Consider the following 23,303-nt stretch of genomic DNA (forward strand, 5'->3'; position numbering starts at 1 on the left):
TCTAAAGCATTTGAAATACTGTTTGCCTTTCAATTAAACTTACAATATTAAAGAAATATTAACAGAAACAATGCTTGGAGAAAGGCACTATAATTAACATATTGCAAACCAAAACGATAGAATTTGTGTGAATATTGGAGACAGTCCTCCATGCTTTTCTTGCATTTCTAAACATCTTGTGAGCAGATGGCCTGACTGCTCTTTGTTCCAGACTGTCTTTTCAAGAATGTTATTATAGTGAGCTTTGAGAGACATACCTAAGTGTCTCCCTCCAGAGCAAAGGGTAGACCTATTATAAAAGATTAAAATTTCCTAGGCGCAGGGTTCTTCCCTTGTAATGCAAACCAGTATGGTTGTGGGAATCCATATACTTCTATCCATGTCACCCGTGTGAGTCTTAGGGGCCAAGGAGAATAAATATAAATGTCTTGATGCTCATGCAGTTTGTTGTACCATGAGTGGTAAAGACCTTTTTCTCTGATCCAGGAGAACTGTGTCTTTTGGCAGTATCCATGAAACTGTCCAGGCTAACTTGTTAGTTTACAAGTAGGGCAAAATCTCAGGCCCTTCACATGTTTGAAAATTAACAACCAAAAAGTTTTAGTAGTCGAATGAACACCCAAAATTAAATCTTCTGGTTTGTGGGATGCCTGGGTGGCTCAGCAGTTGAGTGTCTGCCTTTGGTTCAGGGTGCGATCCCAGGGTCCAGGGATCGAGTCCCACATCGAGCTCCCTGCAGGGAGCCTGCTTCTCCCTCTGTCTACGTCTCTGCCTCTCTTTCTCTGTCTCTCATGAATAAATTAATAAAATCTTATCAATCAGTCAATCTTTTAGTTTGTGATATTGGTGAAAACCTTGCAAAGCTTCTTGATAGAGCCTAGAATCTAGAACTTCAATTCTAAGCTTTAGTTTTAAAGGAGAGGAGTATCACTTGCACAGTTCGGTATATAAAGTGATCTTTTGGGTAAGGTTTTAGGCTTGACAGTACTGTAAACAAAGTGACCACTGAATTTTATACAGTGCTGATGAAGATAACAGTCAAAATGTTGCATCTATACTAATTGAGCATTTGAATAAATTATACTTATTTTTGATGTTGGCTTTGGCTGAACAATTTATTTCAGAAAAAATGACTGAAAAGATTGCACATAGCCACTTTTTCTTGTGTTGTTTGATATTGCTTGCTGTCTTTGGCATACTTGGCTTCTATGAATTTAAATAGTTATCGTGAATAAACAAAATACTAATATTCCTATATGTGATTTCCCATAGGTGCTGGTAAACAATGCCAAAACTCATGGAGATACAAGAGCATTGGAATTGAATCAGAAATTGTCCTCACAGTAACAGTACATTATTTTATAGTAAGCAAGCAGAGAATAAGTTATTAGAGAAAAATCAATGAATCAAGGCTTTTCCCCAAGGCAACATTTTAAAAAATCATAGTTATAATCATCCGTTCCTATTTTAAATCTATAGACATTTAAGTTCTTAAGCTAGGGATTTAGTTTTCCAGAAACTCTTAATGTAACTTTAATTTGAAAAATACGTTTGATTTTGAGAAGTCCATAATGAAAGGAAACAACATGATTCCCTTAGATATTCATGAGTAATTTGTAAAACCATTCTTTTCTCCATCTTGCATTGTGCATAATATATTTTTGTACCCCTTTACAATAAAGCCTTAATAGCCATTTTCCAAATAATATGCAAAAGCAGATTAGCACACTGCAGAATTTTATTTGTTAAAAAATAAATTGAAGGATGTAATTCCTTCTTTGAATTCTAGAGGTTAGCAGACCAGCTCATCATAACATCTAAATAATCTCATAGCCTATTTTACTAGTGGTTCATCTCAGATTCTGTTGAAGAAATATAATGTTAATGTTTGTGAGTCTTAGACTGCTAATGGATATGTTTATAGAATTCAAAACACTCAGGTGTATGGCTGCATTAAAAAATGAATGGAAAATTTTGGAAAATAATGCAGTGTTTAATCTATCATGCAATTTCTTCAATTATGATAAAAAGACTTGAACTTTCTGAAATAAGAAAAAACAGTCTTATTTTCTTTGTAGTATTAATATCAGATATAATTTCTAAGTTCAAATTTTAAAACTTGAAAGCACATTTACCTATTTTAGTTTTTCAAAAACCCTTTTATATATCTGAAAAAACTGTATGTTGCTTACTTTGGATTTGTGGTTTTAAAAAATATTTTCAGATATTTACATATATTATTTGTTGTATGAAAATGTGTGGTTGTACAATTTATGTATGTAATTTTTCTAAATGAGCTCTATGATGTTATTTTGTGAGATTATATAAGTTGATTATATTCTGTAATTAAATTTTACTTCAAAGGTTAATCTGTTGAACTAACTATAATTTAGTGAATTCCCAAATTTGGCTGAATATTATCATCATTCAGACCTATGCAATCAGAATCTTTAAGGATAAGGGCTTAGGACTCTGCATTATAAGGGATGCCTAAGAGATTCTAATGTTCATTCAGGCTGGTGAACCACTGGATTGATCCAATGATGATTCTTCCTTTTACTTTTTCTTTAACAAGATCAAGCACTTGCCATTCTATGGTCATTTCTTCCTTGTCCTCACAATTGTCAAACTGATTCAGTGCTTTCAACAGCCTGGCCCACATACTTAGCCAGAGATGAGCTGCAAAAGGTTGCCTGTGCCTCTCTGGTGCCCATGCCCTCCTCCTTCCAAGAAGCACTTTAGACTTTACCCCAGAATGAGCTGGATCTATCTGCTTAAGTGCTTATGAATCACTTCTTGTTTCCCATTTGCTTTCTAGGGTGTTCCTTGCTTTGTAAGATTACTTTCTCCTACATTGTGGACTTGGTTAGCCTTTGCTTCAGAGCCAAGGATTGACTTTTTGACTACGATGCCTATTTCTGGCCTCTGGGGACCTCAGACCCAGGTTTTCTAGAAAGGAAGGTTCAAAAACACAATAGTTAATACCATCTCAGATAATTCTTTTTTGGATGGATGTACACACGTCTTCTCTTTTTTTGTTACTTTCTCTTAAAATTACTGCCCAGTTACTTTGAGGCTCAGATCATAAATATATGATTTTTACAGCGCTTACTTCATGCCAGACCTATGCTAAGTGTTTTAAGCATTGTCATTTAATCCTAGTAAGTGAAGGAGAATAGTGCTAAACAGCATGCTTAAAGCAAAGAAAAACTGAAAAGGGATCCGTATTATCAGATTCTAGGAATTTTAAAGTAACTAAAGTTTCCCTTCTTTTTATATGTAAGTTTAGAGATATTACATAAAAATTTTTCCCAGAAGTGTCAATATTTGGCATTCATATTAGGTGTTTTGTTTTGAGAATTATAGTGCATTTTTGCTCATTTTTATCCACCGTTTGGCTATTATTGATGAATTAGATGTTTATAATCCAGCTAAGTATCTGATAATCATTTTCTGTGGAAAAATATATTTCGGCTTAAGAGTAAACCTTTAGAACACAGTCTATTTATTTGGGATCACTTGTCATATTTCTCGAATGTCCCTTGCATTAATTTACGGTCAGGATAATAAAAAAAAAAAAAAAACACTTTAGTTTAAAATGTTGTGCTATTTATTAAGTTTACAAAAGGAGTTGACTTTCTTTCATTTGGGAATCTATACCGAACAAGATTGGACAGAAATACTCAGGTTCTGCATTAAGGGAATTAAAAGATATGGTTACTTAAACTAGCATTAAAAAAAATAAACATTAGTTAGGTAAATATTTACTAATATGTGATATATAAATATGAAAAGATACATATTTGGTTGCCTCTTAGAAAATTTTGATACTTGTTTTGGGGATATTTTACAGGAACACAAAAGTGAAGCATATTTCATGTATGAGTCAGAGGGGCTTGCAGATCTATTTCATTTTTTGCACACTTTAAAAAATGTGAAACTTTGTTTTGGCATAGTTGACCCTTGTCTCTCTACAGGTCTTCCTTTCTTCCACATTAGTTGCTAATGGATAGAAAGCTTCTCAGACTCCCATTTGTAGTACTCAGCTGCTGGTTATAAAGTGTCAATTTGCAAGAGAGTTTTTGTTTTGTTTTTTACATTAAAAGATATATTTGTGTATCAGATACAAATACAATAATCTTCCCATATATGTATTTTTAAAAAAAAGAAAAAAAAATCTCTCCATGACTTTTAAATCCAGTCACTAAAAATAAAAACCGTTTCCTGAAAAATCAGAATACCTAATCATAAATTTATTTATTTGTTTTTTAAAGGGGAAGGACAGTGAGGAAAATAAAAAACTCATGGCTGAAATCAGAAATCACAAGACGAATTCATCACTTGTCCAAATGACACTCAGTTGCTAAAAGAAGTCATACTTTTAGAGGGCTCTTGAGGAGGGAGTAAGTCAGGATGTTTCCAGGACATGATTTCAGGAGAATCAGACACAGGCTAGTCACAAAAGTCGCTTAATTTTTTTTTTTTATACAGAGAAGGTAAAACGTCAGAAAATTCCCTTATTTAGAGGTATACTTGATTTTTGGTTTAGAAAATAGAATCACTTAAGGTCTATGGCACCGAAAAATCCACTCAAGGTGTCTGGCTGTCCCTTTGCTCTATAATAATGGATTTTTCCTCTTTGGGGCTGATTACAAGAGGAACTTTTTGAATTGCAGTGTTTTAAATTCTACGTACTTAAAATATATCTTGTACACTATAATTTATTAAAATAAATGCTAAATTATCTTTAGACCTTAAAATGTTTTGAGGAAACTTAAGAATAGGATCTCTTTAACAAGCAGCTATTATAAAACATTTGAAATCCTTTTTTCTTATATTTTCAAATTATAACTGAAAATACCAATTTGTTTTAGTGAAAAGATATGATAGCAGGAGAGGGATAATTACAATTGGAATATCCCTTGGAAAATAGAAGAATAGTGAGAGAATAGGTTGGGTTTCATATTATATCACTGGAGTGTTGAAATACTCTGCATGTCATTGTCTCTCCTGAGTTTGAATCAGTATAAAAGTTCATTCAGGCTGTATACTACTTCCCCTGTATGTAGTACCTATTACAAAAACATTTAAATTATATTAGTTTTTCTGGAGAGAAGATGGGCTGAGCAATAAAAAAATGTTTATCTTACTATTTTTGCTTATATGGGAGACAGAATAATGGTCCCAAAGGTATCATGCCCTTATCATCAGAACTTGTGAATATGTGGCAAAGAGGCTATGCAATATAGACCTTGACATGAAGAGATTATCCTGGATTATTTGAATGGACCTAATTTAATCACAGAAGTCCTTAAAAGTGGAGAGCCTTTCTGAGAGTGACAGTGGAGGGTCAGAGGTTCAACATTGCTGACTTTGAAGATGGAGGAAGGTGGTTCCAGCCATGGAATAAAGGCAGGCTCTAGAAACTTGAAAAAAACAAGGAAACTTTTTTCCAGTAGAGTTCCGAGAAAGGGATGCAGCCCTGCTGGCACCTTGATTGTAACCTGCGGAGACACATGTTGGACCCATGTCTCCATGCGGAGACATCTGACTTACAGAACTGTAATATAATAAATTTATGTTGTTTTTAAGCCGCTAAGTTTGTGGTAATTTGTTATGGCAGCAGAGAAAATTAATGCATTGCTCATTGTGTATATTGTTAAAATGAATACACCTTCCTTTGAATTTGAATTTCACTAGATCACTGAAACTGGGGATTATCCTCTTAAATTGTTGCCAGAAAGGGGGTCATCAAAGATGATGACTTACTCAGAAGAGTTACTGTGAAAATATAAATGTCATGAGTATTTGACTCTTAAGCATATGTGGCTGTTTATTTCTGTAACGTTATCTGAATGAAGTATTCTCACTTAACATGCTGCTTACAGTACACTATTGCCTAGTTGATCAAGTACTTCTTCTCGTTCTCTTTAAAAGAATTAAATAATAATTAAATAATTAAATTATACTCACAAAACCTAAGTGGTGTCTTTCAATCTGGGTTTCAATGTCGAATGGGTATGTAACTGCTAAGTCTTCTGTCTTGGCCTTTAATTTTTATGTGCATTTGTAACGTCAGGGCCTTGAGCTAGATTTCTAATGTCAGTGTTCTGTTATTCTAAGGTCACCAAAGTTTTCTAGGTCCAAAATGAGCTGAAGCAAAATACCAGAACTGCTTGGTGCAGCACCTGTGAAGCGGCAACTCTGGTTTCCACTAAGCAGGGGCAGGGGTAAGGGGGAGCAGTGGGGAGGCCCTCTTGTGCTAACAAACCTGAGGATAGAACCCCTTTCCAAAGAAGCCTCCACTGTTAAAAAAAAAAAAGAAGAAAAGAAAAAAATCAGTTCTAGGTGTTAAGACTCTGAGAAGGAAAGTAAACCTACACTCAGAGAATATTTTAGTGGCAGCCAGCATCTATGAATGGTTGAATGTAATTACGTGTGGGGGATCCCTGGATGGCACAGCGGTTTGGCGCTTGCCTTTGGCCCAGGGCGTGATCCTGGAGACCCGGGATCAAATCCCACATCAGGCTCCCGATGTATGGAGCCTGCTTCTCCCTCTGCCTATGTCTCTGCCTCTCTCTCTCTCTCTCTCTCTCTCTCTGTGACTATCATAAATAAATAAAAATTTAAAAAAAATTACGTGTGCCTCCTGCGTGCCAAATCATCACACTTCACATAGAAAGAGCACTCACATTAAATAAAATGAGCACATTGTTTGATTATCTGACTCCCAGGTGGCTTAAATATATTGAGTTTCTAAGACCCTGCCTTTTTAAATGCTATTTCCTTCCCTTTGATCATATAGAATTATGGTGGTTGCTTTTTCTATGGAGAAAATAAGCCACGTGGTTTAATATCAGGCAACCGGAAGGGTTTTTTGTTTTGTTTTGTTTTGTTTTGTTTTGTTTTGTTTTAGGGAAAACCACTATATACTGGTTTTAAGATTCTAATCTTAACTGTTCTATTGAATAGATCAAGAAATAGTATACGAATAGTCTTTACAAAAAGATTACTTGCTGGCTCCAAAAGTTTGGAAATTAGCCTAAAAAGTCAGGTGGTGTGGGAAAAAAAAGATACAGGTTCTCTTTGCAGGCTGAGTTATGTGTTTCTGGGCACAAGAGAAAAGCCAGATGGAGCAGAAGATTTTTCGTGTGCAAAGGAGGAGATTAGAGGGAAAATATACTGCTGAGAAGGCAAATTTATATTGTCATGAGCAGCTTCGGTATTTATTTCTGAGTTGCCTGAGGCCAACCCCATAGTACCTCAGAACAAGTGCTATTTATACAAAGTTGGACCGCTTCTCTGTCCAAGAACGAGGCTCAGAATGATTTATTAACTCACTAGAACCAGATTTATGATAAGCAGTGGTGAATACTTTGTGAACATTGGAAAATACCTAAGCAGGAATAAGCTTTCACGCAAATCAAGTAGCTTCTAACAAAGCCAGATGAGATCCAGCATTGCAGAGCATCTTGGCACTGTCGTTTGCTTCAGCAGAGGAACTTTCCGTGCCTGTGAAGTGGTAATCATTGCCCAACAGGGCTTCAGCGACCAAGCACACACAGGCTGGAATAGACAGAGTGCCTACTATGTGCCAGGCTCTTCACACCATTACCTCATGTAAGTCTCCCATCATTCTTTTTTTACAGTAGATACTATCCTCGTTATATACAAAGCTCAGAGAGATTACTTTTCTCTGTATTCTTAATATAATCAGGCCCCCAAGATCAATTCCAATACTTTTGTCTATACTTTTGTCTAATTTCGTTAATAACTACTGACACCTCAAAGAAATATCAATGATTTGAGATATGTGTCTTTGGGACTGACTCCGTTATCCTGCCAAGTTGTATTCTGATACTGCCATTCACCTAGTGCCACTATCGGAATCCTAGAAAGAACCATAGGTGGCAGGAAACGCCTCCAAAAGACTAACTTGGAAAATTTATCCCCCGCCCCCAGCTAATTTGCAAATTTACATCTATGCAAAAAGGAGGAATAGTCCACCCTTGTTTGATTTTGAACTTAATAGAAACTGAGACCGACTGCGAACTAATTGGCACTTGGTAACGTCACAAGTGCCAAACCTTGGTTTTCTCTTTGGCATTTCTTTCTTCCACGAACTGTCTTTTGGCCCTCCACATGTCTTAAGTACCTGGCACTTTCTTGGCTTTTAAAGTTTCGTTTCACTGAATTGTCAACTAATCCCTGCAGAGGAGGTAGTCAATAAAACTCCTGGGTGTGTTTGTTTTCCTCTCTGAGGGTTTTATGTTGGTGTTGTGAGTATTCGAAAGCCTTTAAGTGCGAACCAATGGAATTTAGTCATAAGGACTAGATAGATTCCTAGATACAGGAGTTGTTCTGAGTTGCAGAAGTAGGTTTGTCCACCACCATTCACATGGCTCCATAAAGGCCCCACCCACTTGAAGTCCATCTATGAATGTCTCCCTTGTGAAAGCAGTGTATTATTTTTTGGAGAAGCATCTGGTAGTTAGATACTAATGACTTTTACTTGACAGTAATGGCTATTGGGTTTGCTTTGATGGCCAGAACTTACAGAGGAAATATACTTCACTGCACACTGGCATAGGCACTTTGCCCACCTCCAGTCAATGTCCGTAATGTTTCTTCATTATGTTAGCCTCCCTCCCCAGAGACAAGAGAAAGAAAAGCTTTTAACATAGAGAAATACTTGCTCATTATAATTTTGTTCCAGGAGAAATCTATATTTTGTACTTCTACGTAGGTCCATTGCTAGAATTATTGCAAGCCCAGGTATTTCTTCTCATATGTTGTGCAAAGGACCTTTATAAACTCAAGTATTTTTAGATACTAATCTGAATCAGAGTTGGATGAAACTCTGGATGGAACTTGCCTTCCCCATCAAGATCAAAAGTTCTGTTTATTAATTGGTGCCAATTATCAAGCACAGTGCCTACTGTGTACCAGATACTACATTAGGTGGTCTACATATGTTTAGGGAAATAATAGAATATTTAAGAGCTCTTCTTGGGACTAAAGAGTTCAAATTCTGGCTGCACTTCTGATAAATGGTGTAACCTCACAAAATTCACCTAATCTCTCTGTGCCTTAATAGTAGACACCTCTTTGAAGTATTAAATGACTTAATCCAGGTAAAGTACTTATAGATATCTCTGATAATTGGTAATAGCTCAATCAGCGTTTTTCTAATTCTTCCAATGATCTACCTGCAAGGTGGGTGTATTATTATCCCCACTTTAAGGAAGCTAAGACTCCAAAGTTAGAGAACATATCAAAAGTCACACAGATACTAACTGGTGGCACACTGGTTTTAAATTTCTTTTTTTTTTTTTTTTATTTATGATAGTCACACACACACAGAAAGAGAGGCAGAGGCATAGGCAGAGGGAGAAGCAGGCTCCATGCACCGGGAGCCCGACGTGGGATTCGATCCCGGGTTTCTAGGATCGTGCCCTGGGCCAAAGGCAGGCGCTAAACCGCTGCACCACCCAGGGATCCCTGGCACACTGGTTTTAAACTAAGGCCTGTCAGACCCCACAACTCGAGACTTCTCAGCATAGATGTTGCATTATTTTTCTGTTTTCTCAGTTTGTGTCTTTTGAGTCTGTAAAAGAGGGCCTGGTTTCTGACACACTGCTGAACAGATCAGTCATTTTTTACCCACAACATTTATCACCTAAATACCTGAAAATGAAGTAGCCGAGCCAAGGAATGGGTTTATGGAAAATTTAGTCTATGATGTTAGGAAATTTCATGACTGTATATTAAGGGAAAGATCTTAAATAACAAGTCTTTACGACAAATGAGTGTGACTCTAATCCCCTGGAGAAGGAAATCCCAAATTGGGCAGGGGTCAAAACAATCTAATATTTTTCTGGACAACAATCCTGCCTCTCTCTGGGAGGGATCACCACCCTCTCTGCATCTGAGAAGATGCAACACATTTATCTTATGGCTGGAAGGGTAGTCACGAGAGCACTTACAACTATTCTACTGAATTGTGTAATACGCCCACTTATGGACAGGGTCCTCTTCAATAGGTGAGGATATAATGCTGAATCTGAAAGCATTACTGGAAGAACTCCAAGTTGACAACATCTGCTAGCAGGAAATCACAGGGAAGACTAAAATCCTCAAAAGATGATTCTTCCTCTTCTACTTCACTGTTACTGTCCTCAAATGGTCACCTGGAAACTTCTAGGTTCTGCCACTCCCCCCAATCCCAGGTAGTCTCTTCCCCATACATAAGTCCAATTACTGTTTCTGAGCTAGATCTTCAGTTTAGATCTTTCTCTCATGCTCCAGGTCATATTGGCCACTCACCACTGAATTGCCTCCACTTGGGACATCCCATAGATACTTCAAAATCAATTAGTTTAAAACTGAGCTCATTATCTCCACTCTTCTCCATTACTCCCTCTTTTACAATCCACATTTGTTTCCCACACTGTGTCTATAATCTCTTCTCCACACTACAGCCAGAGGGGTCTCTCTAAAATGCAAATCTGATCATATCACTCTCCTATTTAAAAATTTTCAAAGTTGAGGCACCTAGGTGGCTCAGTGGTTGGGCTCAGGTCGTTATCCTGGGGTCCTGGGATCAAGTCCTGCATCAGGCTCCCCTCTGCCTGTGTCTCTGTCTCTCTGTGTCTCTCATGAATAAATAATCTTTTAAAAATAAAAATTTTCAAAGCTCCTCTGCATCTTGAAGAGAAAGCCTGAGTTCCTTAACATGAGTTATAAAGCCCTTTTGATCCGACACCCTGCTCCTCCTAATCTCTCCAGCCTTCTTTTTTGTTATTTACCTCCTCAAACCTTCTCTCCTGCCTCCCACCACATATACTTTAGATTCTGACCATACCTTGCAGTTCCTGGCATGTGTTCCATTCACTTGGCCTCTGGGCCTTTGCTCAGGCTGCTCCATCTCCCTGAGGCCCCGTCTCTACCAACCATGACCCTTTCCCTTAGAGAATGTCTGCTTATATTGCAGAGGTCTCAGTTTAGATATCCCTACTTCTGGAAGACCTCTTTGCCTGATGGCCCATGTTTTTCTAAATACCTCTCTCAGGTGCTCCAGCATGCTCTTTGCCCATGTATTTGAAAGTTTAATTATTGGTCTTCTCCACTAGACTGTAAGTTCCCTAAGAGCAGTTTAGTTAGTTTGCTCAGTATGGCATTCCCAATGCCTAGGATCTGAATGAATGGAGGCTGCCAAGAAGTACACAGAAGTTGGAGACCCTCTTCCTAAGGTTAAAAGCATAGATATGTATGTGTCAGTATATATTATAGATCAAGTATCCCCTAGCATTTTTGGGTGCTACTTGCTGCTATCATGGGTGATACCAATAGAAGTGAGAAGACATTTGGTACATTTCTGTAGAAGAAGAAAAAGCTGCTAATGTCCAGGGAACTCTGGGGATGCTTTTTCTTTGAGCTTGGACCTTATTGCTCTCCTGACTATCCAGTGGTGAGCATATCCACCCCACACAGGGCTGAGAAGGTCCTTAACCTTTGCAGCGTGAGGTGAGGAATTTGTCCTTCATTTTCAGTGAGGAAGCAAAATCCTTTGAACATTACCATTTCGTCTTCAATGTAAATAATTTCCTATGTTTTGTTATCCCTCAGGGCAGATTTTGACAAGAGGAAGGAAATGGCAGGAAACACTGGGCGGCAGCAGGAGACCCTTGGACTAACCGGACCTGTTCAGATAGGTGTTGGTTCCTCAGCTGAGAACTCCCAGAGATAATCTAACATATGCCTCAGGTCCACGGGGTAGATCTGCATCGCAGAGTCCGTGATGTTCAAACATCCTCCTGTATTTGTGGGAGACAAGCCTGACACTTCCCAAAGGATTAAGTGTTGGTGTTTGATACAGAATAAAGTGCCGTGTATATTGAGCTTCTCTAGGGATAGTGTTTGTCCTTGTCATCTTTTTGGATCTATGGCAAAATATATGCAGAGGGAGGAAGGCCCAGAGCAGAGGTGAATTTGTGGTGAAATGACAGCACTTCAGTGCCAGGACCACTCACTTACTGAGCCCTAGCCACATGTTTACAAGGTTGATGTAAAATTTGCAGAAGTAAGACATTTTAATTACAATAAGACCATCATTTAATTACAATAAGACCACTCACTTACTGAGCCCTAGCCACATGTTTACAAGGTTGATGTAAAATTTGCAGAAGTAAGACATTTTAATTACAATAAGACCATCAATTAAGACCACTGTCTCCACTCCCCCTTCTGTTGATGTCAGGTACCCCTGGAGTGGCTATGGCCATCTTTGCATCCAGCAAAAGAGAATATGTCTTGGGGGTATGTTTGGGTTAGAGGGATATGCTTCTGTTGTTCACAGTCACTTCTGTATGGAGGTAAAATAGCAGCTGTCCTGAGGTATCTGTGGATTTCCAGAATATTCCTACAGATTTCGGTGCCAATTCATCAGGATAGAACATTAGCAATAAATCAAACCTGTTTAAGCTTTAGACCCTGCAATCTGGGTCAACCTGGATCCACCTTCTCTCTAGGCCCTCTAGAGCCTATGCAAACCTGTGAACACCCCAACTTGGGATTCCAAGCAAGAACACTGACAAGATCCTTTGATTCCCCTCCTACCCTCTGGCATTACATTCAGTTCTACATGGTACTATCATGTCACCACCAATGAGAGAGGGCCATTTTGCAAAGCCTTTGGCTTGATCCTACACTATTATTTGAACTACAATTTAGAGCATTTTTGCTTACAAGGAAAAAAAACCTATAGAGTAGGAAATGGGTGTGAGTGAGATGACATGGCTCTTTGTCGTATGAATTCTTAATTTAATCCTACAACCACTAATTCGGTTCTTAACAAAGAGTTGTTCTTTCAGCCTAGTAATATATTGGCTATGGGGGTGGTTTTTTAAAATACATTTTATACTGGATACAAAAATATTATTGTAATGTAAAAACAATAAATTCTTATGCAGAAAACAAAATTCTTCAAAATCCAATCACTGCTAAGTCTGTTGTAAATGCCTACTTTTTTTGCACATTATATGGTATGCATATTCTGTTTAACGTATTTCTAAACATTTTTTGACACAGTGGGATCATATCCATATTGCTTTGCAACTTGCTTTTTTCACCTACCAGTGTATCTTAGATATCTTTTTGCGTTATTTTTAAGGGTTGAAGAGCATTTTTATCTAGTTATATCATTAATTTCATCAGTCACTTCCTAATATTTAGGTTTTTAGGGTTTTTTATTTTGTTTTTTACTACAACAAATGGTGCTGTAATAAGCATCCTTGGTCATTTATCTTTACACATTTTGGAAGGTGTTTTATTTTCTGTAATATAAATTTCTTTCTTTTTTTGTAATATTAATTTCTAATAGTAAAATTCCAGGGTCAAAGAATAAATACATTTTAAAATGTTAATAGATGTTTCCAAATTGCTCTTTTACTCTCTGTACCAATTCATAGACTCACCAGAAATTCTCAACAGCCTTGTCAATCACTAATTTTTGGTGATCTTAAAATGGTACCTAAGGGTTCCTTTAATTTGTATTTAATAGGTTGGATGTTTTCTTATCTTCATTTACTATTGTATTCTTCTATGACTTGCCTATTCATTATTATTATTTTCTTATTCACTTATAAGAGTTATTTAGGATTACCTGAGATACTAGCCCTTCATCTTAGTATGACACTTTGTTGCCAAGGACACCTGTTATTGCATTTTATTTTATTTATTTTTTATTTTTTAATAATAAATTTTTTATTGGTGTTCAATTTGCCAACATACAGAATAACACCCAGTGCTCATCCCGTCAAGTGCCCCCCTCAGTGCCCTCACCCATTCACCCCCACCCCCTCTCTCCTCCCCTTCCACCACCCCTAGTTCGTTTCCCAGAGTTAGGAGTCTTCATGTTCTGTCTCCCTTGCTGATATTTCCTACCCATTTCTTCTCCCTTCCCTTCTATTCCCTTTCACTATTATTTATATTCCCCAAATGATATTGCATTTTAAACCCTTAAATTCTTATATGAAAATCATTTGCAGTATAGTCAGGATGCTGTATGTAAATTAATAAGAACAAATGGAGAGGTTTCATATAACTAAAAATTTGGGTGCACAGTGGTCAAAAATTTATTTGGAAGGTAAGTTTGTACTTTATTAGTTTGTACTTTATTATTAGGGGAGAAGTTGTCATTTTTCCCTAAACCAAGGCAAGAGACTAAGTCTGAAATAGGGATCCTCTTGCCAGGTTACAAAAAGCTCTGTGATTAAAAATTATCTCTGTTCTAGCAGATAGTGTATGCACAAATGGCTTATTTTTATTTTTAATGATTTTACTACCCAATACCAGGCTCTCCATCTGACATTTATATCTAGAAAAGTTAGGAATATTTTAATTTTGTAGGAAACTAATTTGAATTTGGCACCTAGATTGAATTATGTTGGATGTTTTTCATAGAAACTGGTGCATTCTCTTATTTTGCATGGTTAGCTCTTACTTGCTCATAGTTCAGCTACATACTGGGTACAAATGAATCAATACTTTGATAGGCAGTAGTTAGACTTGCTATAAATACTAGGATTATCAGAAGACAAAAAATGCTGGATCAGAAGTTGCAGTGTGACAGCCTGCTAATTGTATCTGCCCAACAGATCTAGTAAGTATTTTGAACCGGTTGCTAATGCTTATAAATGGTTTCATATAAAACTTGATTTCTAGTTTCTCTTGAAAAATGAAACATGGGCACTAATGGATTATATACATATTAATAGTGAACTAGAACTACGTGGTGGCTATTCTTTGATAGGCAGGGTAAGTGGTCTCCTGTTTGCCACAGTTCCTGCACTACTTTTATGACCCTCTTTGCTTATTTATGTACATTTTATAGACACTATTCTTTTTTATTTATAGGCAAGTAAAAATATAAAAAGCCATGTCTTTTTCATTGATACATTAATGAAGACATCATAAACTCCTTTGCTTTATTGGGTTTTCTGGCACATTCATCGCCTTAAAAATGTGGTAAGAAATACAGAGACATAAGAAGCAGTAAACATCCCAGAGATAGTAACTTCTTCCCAGCTTTTACCAACAAACCACTATTTTGGTTGGTGAAAAAGATGACTGAAAAGTTTTATACTTCCTGGAGTTCCACTATCTTACGCTGTAATTTCTTTAGGTCTTTTTGTACTTTATATTTCTCTAAATCCATCTTTGTTTTCTGTATTTGTTGGAGGGAGTTGAGAGAGTCGTGAATTGATTTAAATCCTGGAAGAGAATATGAGAAGAGATATGCTTAAATTAAACAGTGCTTTGGAATTCTTTTTTTAAACAAAAGTTGCTAATCAGCAGTCTCGCCATAATTGATCATCATTTAATTAAAAGCATATTAAATTCCAGTAAGACCAGTCTAAAAATGTACAATAATCCATTTCTTATATGTCATAAAGATGCATTAATGATAGTGTTTCAGCTTGTATCTGGCTTCATTGTGAAAATTTAATTCAGTTCCTCTGCCCCTTGCCCAAATATATTGCATAACAAAATAATTCTATATTTCAAGAAAGATATTAAAATATTTTCTTCTCCCTGTGTATTTTGATAAGAAATTTGGATGATTTTTTTTAAAGTTCTTGTTACCAACATGAAGATAAAGAACACAAGTGAGATTTTAAAACTTCTCAGAAACTAACCTGTTGAGGGACCTCTGGAGTGGCCACCAGCTGTTCCCCCTGCACCCACCCCCTAGCACTTTGTCTCTCTCTTATGCAAGTCTAGTCGCTCATGACCAGGACCTACCAGACAGTCCATTAGGGTACAGTCCATTTCTTATTCATTGGGCCTTTCACATAGTCATTCCCCAATACATTTTTATTAAAGGCATAAAGGAGCACACCATTAATTTAGAATTCTCCTTTGCTAGAACTCCAGGTTAGTAAAATAAAGAAACATTGATTGTTAAGTTCTTCACTCATCCTGAATGAATATAATTATACCTCTGGTCCTAAGGTAGAAAGCAGAGCCCTAAAAGAAGGGTCAGTTAAGTTTTGGATATGATTCCTGGCCAGATAATTCATTATTTTGATTTGGCAGTGAGATAGGGGGATAGGGGCAGTATGGGTCAGATTTCCAAGCAGCAAATTTTACTTACATGCTAGGAACATCTGGCAAAATGAGGGCATAATATCTTTCCAAGACACCTTCAACTCACCTCTGTACAGGACAAAAATTTGGAAGAATTTACATCAATTTTTAAAACTAGAAGACAGAAAATGAGTCTTTCTTTAAAAAGGAACCTCTGGTTCCTGGTAATTCCCTCAGGATTGTGACTTGAGGCAGATGGTTGCTCCACAGCACCTATCCCATGTCCTTCCCTTTGACAAATTAGATGAGCCTTTCAAATTAATCCCCTTTGATGTAAGCTCAGCTTGACACTGCTGCCATTAGCCTCCTTAAGAAGAAAAGCAGTCATTATACTGGACTCTGTTAATTCATCTCTCTTTCTCACTTCTAAAGGTCAGGTCTCCAGTCTGACATCTGTCCAGGCTCATTACCTGCAGTTCAATAAGGGACATTTGATTTCAGGTCCTAATTTCATGATACACCACAAGTCAAGTCTTGATTGCAAAGACTTTGCAAGTATAACAATGATTCTATGATCTTAGTTAAAAAAAAAAAAAAAAAAATCTCACAGGGTTGGTCAGCTTGTGACATTGCCAGGTCCAAATGAAGAATGTGAACTTGTTTACTCACCTTCCAATGGTATGCTAACATTTTGTGGGATATTTAGAAAAGTCAGATGAAATACAAAAGGATATCGATAATGACAAGACTGATCCATGGTCATGAGCTCAAAGTAGACAACCCTGAGGGATTGGATAAGCAAGGACTGGTGTTCTTAATCAAAGGTGTCTGCTCACCTGATTGATATTCATTCTGCATTTTCTCTAATTCACCCCAAATGTGCTTTTCCAATTGGAGCATCTTTTTGGACAGTTTATTTTCTATATGCTTTACTTTGCTTAGTTCTGCTTCCTGTTTCTCTGTGTTAATGAAATTCTCTAATTTGCTTGAAAGCTGCAATAGTTTTTCTTTCATTTTGTTTTCGGACTTTTCCTATAAAATAAGATATCATGTGATAAAACTCTGCAGAAAACAAAACTTATGAGGATTTGTTTCTCAGCTTAGAGAATGTTTTTAACAAGTTTGCTTTTCCATGTTAAACATGAAAAATCCCACCAAGTTCCCTTGTATCTAAAACCGTGTTCACAAAGATAAGAGTTCATCTCTGTTTGGCCTTGTTTGTAGTTTCTAGAATTCTGCATGTGATAGGGGAAAGAAAGGGCTGTGGTCTTGCTGAAATGCCTTGAGGATTTGGAATTATAGTCTAGTGTTTAAAGAAGTATGGCGAAGGGAACGCCTGGGTGGCTTGGCGGTTTACTGCCTGCTTTCGGCTCAGGGCGTGATCCTGGGGTCTTGGGATCGAGTCCCATGTCTGGCTCCCTGCATGGAGCCTGCTTCTCCCTCTGCCTGTGTCTCTGCCTCTCTCTCTGTGTGTCTCTCGTGAATACATAAGATCTTTAAAAAAAAATTAAAAAAAAAAAGCGTGGCCAAGGAAGGCATTTTAGTTACTGCTTGACCTAAGGTCCTTGGACATGCTCCTGTTAGGGTGTCCATATTCCCTTAAGCTTCATATCTCCACGTGGACACAGTTCAACTAGAATAGTGATTCTCAACTCCTGTTGCCTATTAGTATCACCTGGACCATCACATCATCCTCCTAATACTGTGATTTAATTGGTCTACAATGGAACTCAGGAATTATCTAGTTTAAAAACTCTCCAAGTGATTCTAATTGCAACAAGGTGGGGACTCATGTGGTCCAGGTTCATTAGCTTCTCTGTGCTTTCTTACCTCCCACAGGGAATTTGCAAGCAGGAACCAGGTGAGACTGACTTAGCCCCTGTGGTTCTCCTGTCTTTGGCCCTGCCTGCCTCAGGGAGATGGAGTCCAGCCTCTCTCTTACTTGTGGTAGGAAGTTTCTGCCTGTAGGTGACCCTGTGGTCACCTGGTGCTGCCAAGAACTGGTGGATGAATCTATCTAAATCCAGGAGGACTAGCAGGCCCTCCTGGCTGCACACCTGACCACATGGACTTGAAAAATCTTATCAGTGATAAAGGTATAATGGTTATCTCCATCTCTTGTACTCTTATCTCTGTCAGCTGCCCAAAGCCCGTCTACCGAAGTTCCAGAAACATCTTATTTGGATCCTTGGCAAGGCTGGAAGCCACTGGTGACACAGATGGCTCTGTGCTGCTCTCCTGTTGGGGCTAGCAGCTGGGCCAGCAGAGATGGCTGGAGTGGAAGGGCATCTGTAGTGTACAGACTCCTCCTCCATCCTGTAGTCTTGCCTCAAAGCTGAAGGGTTCTCTACAAGGTTGGATCTGGAAAAGGAGTTTTGGAAACCTTTGGCCTACTAATGGATCTTTGGAGAGGTAAACTGACTTGTCTATGGCCAAAGTTTTTAGGCTTTATTGCACCCAAGCATCACCCAAGGAGCTTGCCTGGAAGCACAGATCCCCAGGGGAGGCCTCAAGGGGTCTGATGCTGCTCTGAGTTGGGACCAGGAATCCATTTAAAAACAAAACAAAACAAACACCTCCTCTCTTTTGGTTATTCTATGATGGATTCGTGGAGCTGGAGAGTAGCACACGGGACCAAAAAGCAGGCCTCTGGATTCCTATGCCGGTGCAAAAAAGGTAAGTTACTGACACAGTGAAGTTACTGTGATGTCAGAATGAAACTTTCAAGACCTTTACTCACTACTAACATCCAGACCTTTACTTACTACTGACACTACTCGCTACTAACATCCAGACGACTATGCAGCTGTTTACTTCATGAATAACAGATCTCCTTACCAGTTTCTCCTGGAGGAGCTTCAGACATTGATTTATGTGGCCAAGGTGGTCTTTTTCATAGTTGATGAACTGGTTTTTTGTCCATTTTTGATGGTTCTCAATTTCCTCACATAGATTATTTGAAAGTGAATTAAATCTAAGGGGAAAAATATTTCAACTTTAATAGGTAATTTTGAACATAAAACCAAAATTTAGTATTGAAAAACTCAGCAGTTTTTTTCAGATGATAAGGCTCAAGATGCCTAGCACGTTCTTATGAGTTGACATGGGAGGTGGGGGTGAGGGAGCACATTCTGGTCCCTGCCCTGAGCTTGCATTCAATTCAGCTGCTCATAACACCCCTCCTCAAACTTTAAAATACACATATACACAATGACAGACACACAGAAACACGTGTATCATCCATGCATATTTCCTCTTAGGGCCCAGGATGCCTTGTGTGGGTGGAAGAAACACTGGTAACTCACTTGGGATGGGGATATCTGTGATGGGGGTCAGCAAACTCTTTCTATAAAGGGTCAGATAGTAAATATTTCAGGCTTTGTGAGCCATATGGCCTCTGTTGCAACCACTTGGTTGTACAATGACTCAATGCTGTCATTGCAGTGGGAAAGCAGCTATGTATGATATAAATAACATGGCTTGTTTATAAACAAATAATGAACACGGTTGTGGTCTAATCTTTTATACACACTCAAATTTAAATGGCATATAATCACATGTCATAAGACATTTTTTTAGTTTAAAAATAGTGGAAAGTGTGCAAATCATTCTTAGTAGTGGCAGATTTGGCGAAGGGTGGCAGTTTGGGGTCACTATCCCAAGACCACAAGACCCCAAGGGTCACTATCAGGCTGGGGGAGGAGATGGGCCAGAGAAAAGTCACACATAGGGAGTGGGGAAGGGAGTTGGAAGAGAGCCCAACAGGACTTTAGGAAAGCAGAGTGTCCATGGGAGACAGTCCTTGGTTGTCTTTTCTGTCTCGGGTGAAACTTCAGTCAAGGCGCCATTGCTTCCAGTGGGGCTCTGTTTGTGGATTCTTTGAGGGGTGGGGTGCAAGGAGGGCTTAAAGAGCTGTTGAGTGACTCACGTGGGGGCAGAAACGGTTGCAGTTGGCTAAGGTGCCAGGAGCAACTTCTGGCATCAAAGCGATGCACCACAGGAATATTAAATAACAGAGAATGAAGGTTTTTTGAAAATGGAAGTGGAGGTTATTACAAAGAGTAAAGGATTGGAATCATATTATCATCAATTTGAAAAGTCACTGTAGAGTGGCTGAGTAGAAAGGAGCATCCGCAGCTAGCAGCCCTGAGAAATACGGGTCTGAGCAGAGGTGGGGTGAGGGCGGCTGCTGAGTGGTCTCTGTACGTTTTCTGCACGTGACTTGCTTGTAGTAAGATGTCAATTTCCAATTCCCTTTTAGAAGAGGCGGTGTACTAGGCAGGTGCAACGCATGTTGTTTGTTATTGAAAATACTCAGATTACCTTATAAAAAGTGGGTGGCTTGACATAATCATCGCTGTAATGTTTTCAGGACAAATTATATGCAGATAATTTCATTTGTGCTATTTATCATTGGAAACTGCTTAAGACATGCTGGACATATATTGTATGTATATGCCTCTTTAGCTTCCCTGAAAAAGTATTCGAACTAATATTTGGAAAAGACAGGTTATATGAGGCCATTTCCATTTTTATTTAGACCAATGGACATTAAACAATATAGAGACATTTTTGGTTGTCACACATTGGAGGTGTTGGTGACAGGTAGAAGGTAGAGGCCAGAAATACTGCTAAACATCCTACAATGCACAGGACAGCCTTATAAGTAAGAATTATCTAGCCCAAATGCCAATAATGCCCATGTTGAGAAACCAGGATTTAGATGGTGAAATCAAGGAATGGGAAAAGTTAATTTTCCAGTAGTTATATTAGTTGTAGAATAATAGCTGAATTCTGATCTTCATCTCTGTGACTTATCACGTTTTTTTAATATGGAGAGAGATTTTTCACATAGAAAGCATACCTTGATTCAGGTGACTACTTTAACTCTTCATTAAGAGCCTACCTTTGGCCACTCTGCCTGTTCTTAATATAACCACAATTTCCAGACACCTGTGCTCTAGCTAACAGCTGATGAATCTCAGACAAATACATTCCCAACTGATACATGGACAGCCTCATTTTAGCCAAATGTTTCTTATGTCTGGAACACTCTTCCTTAGGATACACAACGGCCCCTGCCCTCATTTCATTCAGATTTCTATTCAAGCACCACTTAACCACCTTAACAGAGGACTTTTTTTAAAAAACCACTCTTAAAAAACCAAAAGGTTTTATTTTCCCCATCACACTCTCCCTATTCCTTTACTTTATTTTTCTCCAAAATGGTTATCACCATGTGATATATATATAATTGGGGTGCTGTCTGCTGCACTAGAACCTAAGCTCCACCAAAGTATTTTGCTTGGCTCACAGTGGTAAATAATGGCTGGAATATAGAAAGTGCGCAATGAATAGTTGAATAAATGGATAAATGATTCATTCTTACTCATTCAATACCTTTTACTAGGGCTGTTCACAAATAACAAATCATACACTTGCCGAGCTATTTAGAAATCTGATCTTCAGTGTTCATTTTCCCTTTCCTATCTCTGGTGGAAATATATTAATTAACAGTGATGGTTAAGAGGGACAGTAAATCCCCAGACAATCAAGAGCTAGCTTTGCAGTTGGGAATCCAGCCTTCAATGTTCACCTTTACTGTGTGTGTAGATAAGAGCATTTACTCTCATTACTGATACAATATTAACATCCCTCTGAACACCAGGGAACCATTAAATGTGCCCAAGTAATATCTTAGAAGCACATATCAGTAATTAGAATTCTGAAATTAAAATAAAGTCATAATGAGTTACTACATATGATCATTTTACTCCAAGGTTTTGCATGCAATTGGAGACTCACTTTACTGGTAGCCCCCAAAAGTCAGACTCTGGGTAGTTTATGAAAATATAAAATAATTTTATATTTTAAAAGCATTTTTTGGGGATCCCTGGGTGGCTCAGCAGTTTGGCGCCTGCTTTTGGCCCAGGGCGTGATCCTGGAGACCTGGGATCAAGTCCCACATCAGGCTCCCGGCATGGAGCCTGGTTCTCCCTCCTCCCGTGTCTGTACCCCCCCCCCCCCTCTCTCTCATAAATAAATAAATAAATTAAATAAATAAATAAATCTTTAAAAGCATTTTTTAAAAAGCATTCTCCTGGAAAGATAAAAAGGATAAGCTAAAATAAAAGTTTATATAAATCTTTTTTTCCTTAGGCTTTCCCCTAACACAATGGATGTGATTTTCCAGGAAAGAATTACTTTTCTATGAATTATAGAATCTACAGTTAAAAAATCTCAACAAGAGGAATTTATCTTGGATGATATTCACATTTTAGCTCCCAAATCCTCTATTCCAATGGTTATGGTAGTATTTCTATCAGGTATAGGTAGATAGGGATAGTGAGGGAGGGAGGAGGGAAAGAGGTAGATGCATGGATGGATAGGGTTTTTTTTTCCTTTTCTAAAAACACAAAAGTCATACTTTTAAATTATAGCCAGAGACCTCACTAGGATAATGTGAGATACAGTTTTTATAAAAATTTTATAAATTTTATATTGATAGGATCAAGTTAATATTCATGCCAAGGGCAATAATAAGGAAGAAAATTACAAAGGGTAAAATAAAATCTAATGGGGACCTATAGGCATAGCAGATGGCTGTGGTGAGTGTGAATGGTGAGGGAGAGTGTGGGGCTTGCAACAATCATCCTAGTGACCACTGTGGTTATAGTAGACATACATGAATGAGGATATAGCCCCATTCTGGCCCCTACCCCCTTTTTTTTAACCAGTTCACTTCTGTCTTAAAGTCATTGTCTTGCATTCAATAAATGATTGAACTTTTCTGGAGTGTATGAAAAGTTTGAATTCTTGGACACTCTTTTAACAGGCTGTCAAGAATTCAGATAGTGGCTTCAACAAAGTCAGTCTTTGGAGACTGAATCTAAGATTTTTAAGTTTCATGTTAGAGGAAAGAAATTAATTCCAAGAAACATTTTTTTCCTACTAAATTTATACCTAAACTAAGTTCTTCATGTCTTGTGGTTTCTAGTGACGCTGATAAAGAGCAACTCCAACTCCATTCTGCTAGGAAGCCTCTTATCATTCCATATTGTACTTGAGCTTAAATCCCAACACCTTCAGAGCCTCATACCTTCATAGTTTCAAGCAGATGTGATGTCCATTCCCTGAATTTCTGTAGCACAATTAGTTTATCAATGGTTAGAATTGTTAGATGGAGGTGTCATAGATCTATAACATAATCTGAG

At 37.9% G+C, this 23,303-nt stretch overlaps 2 protein-coding genes across 4 annotated transcripts in view; one reads left to right on the forward strand and one right to left on the reverse strand.

The window, feature by feature from the left end:
* Positions 1–5,591, forward strand: part of SKIC3 (SKI3 subunit of superkiller complex) — an 80,541-nt gene extending 74,950 nt beyond the window's left edge. For both annotated transcript variants that reach the window (XM_025992885.2, XM_072736753.1), the window contains exon 44: positions 1,273–5,591. In XM_025992885.2, the coding sequence (XP_025848670.1) occupies positions 1,273–1,347 (75 nt within the window). In that variant the 3' untranslated portion in view covers positions 1,348–5,591. The remainder of the gene's footprint in view (positions 1–1,272) is intronic.
* A 9,365-nt stretch (positions 5,592–14,956) lies between these two features.
* FAM81B (family with sequence similarity 81 member B) overlaps positions 14,957–23,303 on the reverse strand; it is a 50,742-nt gene continuing 42,395 nt past the window's right edge. Inside the window, exons 6-8 of one of the 2 annotated variants that reach the window (XM_025993024.2) lie at positions 18,928–19,063; positions 16,926–17,121; positions 14,957–15,273 (exon numbers count right to left, since the gene is read on the reverse strand). In XM_025993024.2, the coding sequence (XP_025848809.2) occupies positions 15,140–15,273; positions 16,926–17,121; positions 18,928–19,063 (466 nt within the window). In that variant the 3' untranslated portion in view covers positions 14,957–15,139. The remainder of the gene's footprint in view (positions 15,274–16,925; positions 17,122–18,927; positions 19,064–23,303) is intronic. The other variant, XM_072735210.1, reaches the window with a different exon arrangement.

Source organism: Vulpes vulpes, chromosome 14 (genome assembly GCF_048418805.1).
Source record: "Vulpes vulpes isolate BD-2025 chromosome 14, VulVul3, whole genome shotgun sequence".
In the NCBI taxonomy this organism is placed as follows: domain Eukaryota; kingdom Metazoa; phylum Chordata; class Mammalia; order Carnivora; family Canidae; genus Vulpes; species Vulpes vulpes.